Source organism: Rutidosis leptorrhynchoides, chromosome 5 (genome assembly GCF_046630445.1).
Source record: "Rutidosis leptorrhynchoides isolate AG116_Rl617_1_P2 chromosome 5, CSIRO_AGI_Rlap_v1, whole genome shotgun sequence".
Lineage (NCBI taxonomy): Eukaryota > Viridiplantae > Streptophyta > Magnoliopsida > Asterales > Asteraceae > Rutidosis > Rutidosis leptorrhynchoides.
This window is the reverse complement of record NC_092337.1, coordinates 441,913,973-441,916,261: the sequence shown is the minus strand read 5'-3', so window position 1 is coordinate 441,916,261 and position 2,289 is coordinate 441,913,973. Positions and strand designations below refer to the sequence as shown.

At 31.6% G+C, this 2,289-nt stretch overlaps 1 protein-coding gene across 1 annotated transcript; it reads left to right on the top strand.

Moving 5' to 3' along the window:
* The first annotated feature begins 387 nt into the window (after positions 1 to 387).
* LOC139847839 (dof zinc finger protein DOF4.6-like) lies at positions 388 to 2,289 on the top strand. The gene is made up of 2 exons (XM_071837565.1): positions 388 to 521; positions 1,052 to 2,289. Exons 1-2 carry the CDS (start codon positions 498 to 500, stop codon positions 2,006 to 2,008), a joined length of 981 nt encoding a protein of 326 aa, XP_071693666.1. The 5' UTR covers positions 388 to 497; the 3' UTR covers positions 2,009 to 2,289.

The following is a 2,289-nucleotide window of genomic DNA, read 5'->3' as shown; positions in this document are numbered from 1 at the left end:
ATTTATATACACAAAAATAAATTGGACAATGGACCACCATAAAACTTCTATTGCTTTTCTAGATCTTCAAGAAGAAGAAATTAAAATTAAAAAATCAATACATAAGATATAATGGACATATCTGTATGTCTAAACTGTAAATGATCTTTCTCTAATTTTATTATATATTTAAATTTAATTAAAGGAAAAAGCTGATTTTATGATATGTATTGCTTTAGTTAATTAATAATTAATAGTAGAAGTAGATAATAGATAGATAGATTAATAATAGTATGTTATATGTTATAGGCAAAACTCTCCTCTCTCCAGGAACTAACGTACCTAGATACATACATACATACTAGTATACTACACATATTAAAGCACATAAAATGAACGTACCACACACAAACCTCTCAAACATCCCTTTTTAAGCTTTTTCAATAACAGTGGAAAGTAAAGCTTCATCTCTTTCTACTTTTTAATTTTCATTCTCTTTTTGCATCTTAATTTCAGCCATGGATACGGCTCCCTGGCCACAGGTACATACATATTTAGATCTTAATTTGATTGATAGATCACCTTCTTCATCATATCATATATTTACCTAGCTAGCTACCAAAATCATAACAAAATAAAAAAGTTAGATTAATTTTGTTTTCATTTCATAATCAAAACTCATGGAGTCAAGGTATTGATCTAGATCAACCAAAACTAGAGCTTAATATGCTTCCCGTTTTATCACGATCGATTATCGGTCCATCCGTAGTAGATCATATCATTGCAAGTTTAGATCTTTAGTTTTCTTCAAAGTATGGTGTTAGTTTATGAGTATATTGTATGTATTATATTATATATGCAATAAAGGGTTGTTTAGTTTTTGGGAAAAGATCAAGTTAATAAGTTATCTTGAAGACAGGTTTTTATGTATGGTTTAAAAGTATAAAGCAGTCTTCTTGTTCTGACTATTTGTCTACAAATCTTTAAGTTTTTGGATCTTTATGTCTTTATCTTTTTCAAATTTATTTCTTACTTTTTCTTTATGGATTTTAATTTTATTTTATGTATATAGGAGATAGCTATGAAGCATATGGATGAAATAGTAGTACAAAACACACCAAATTCATGCTCAAAATTACCATCTTCAAATTCTTCATCTTTGGAAAGAAGATCAAGACCACAAAAAGAATCAGCTGTAAATTGTCCAAGATGCAATTCTACAAACACAAAGTTTTGTTACTACAACAATTACAGCCTCTCACAACCAAGATACTTTTGCAAGACTTGTAGAAGGTATTGGACTGAAGGTGGGTCCCTTAGAAATGTTCCTGTTGGTGGTGGTTCAAGGAAGAACAAGAGATCATCTTCATCATCATCAGCATCAACAATTACAACAACATCTAATTCTATTATGTCCAAGAAACTTCCTGATCTAGTTGTACCTCATGCACCAACATCACTACTACTATCTCAAAACCCTAGATCAATGATGCATCATGAACATGGTCAAGATCTCAATCTAGGGTTCCAATCGAACAACGATTTCAAGACTATTTCGGAGCTTATTCAAGTACCGAATTATGATCATGGGAGCAATAACATGACCACTAATTCTACTACTTCAACTACAACTACTAATCAAGCACAACTTTCATCTTTGGAGCTATTAACAGGAATGACATCAAGGGGTATGATGAATTCCTTCATGCCGATTCCGATTCCTGATCCTAATTCGGTTTACTCATCGTCATCAGGACAATTGATGATCCCCATGCCGGAATTCAAGATTCCGTCGCTAAACTTTTCCTTGGATGGAATGGGAGGTAATGGCGGTGGTGGGACGTTTGGGAGTAGCATTCATGAAAATTCAAGTGGGAGGCTTTTGTTTCCATTTGAAGATCTAAAAACAAGCACAACAGCAACAACTGATAGTTCACATGATGGACAACATAATGTTGGGCAAAATAGAGATCAAAATGGTGATACTAATGGCTTTTGGAGTGGAATGTTAGGTGGAGGTCCATGGTAAACAATAGTACTATTTCCATATATTTATTATATCTATATATATAGAGAGTGCTAAGTTGAAACAACAATCTTTGAGGGTTTAATTTCTTTCTTTCTATAACTGTTTCAAATGATTATTTTTCTGTTCTCCAAGTTAATTGTGGGTGGTAATTACATGTTTGGATTTCATGAGAAACTAACTAGATTGAATCATACATTTAGTATCTTGTCTCTTCTTTATTTATAATCATTTTCAATTTTCATGATATTTATCTTGATTAATAAATCTTAATATTGAGATAT

Coding starts and splice junctions, on each gene's coding strand:
- LOC139847839 (XM_071837565.1), top strand. CDS start 498: ATGGATACGGCTCCCTGGCCACAG. Junction 522..1,051: donor ATACGGCTCCCTGGCCACAG/GTACATACATAT, acceptor TTATGTATATAG/GAGATAGCTATGAAGCATAT.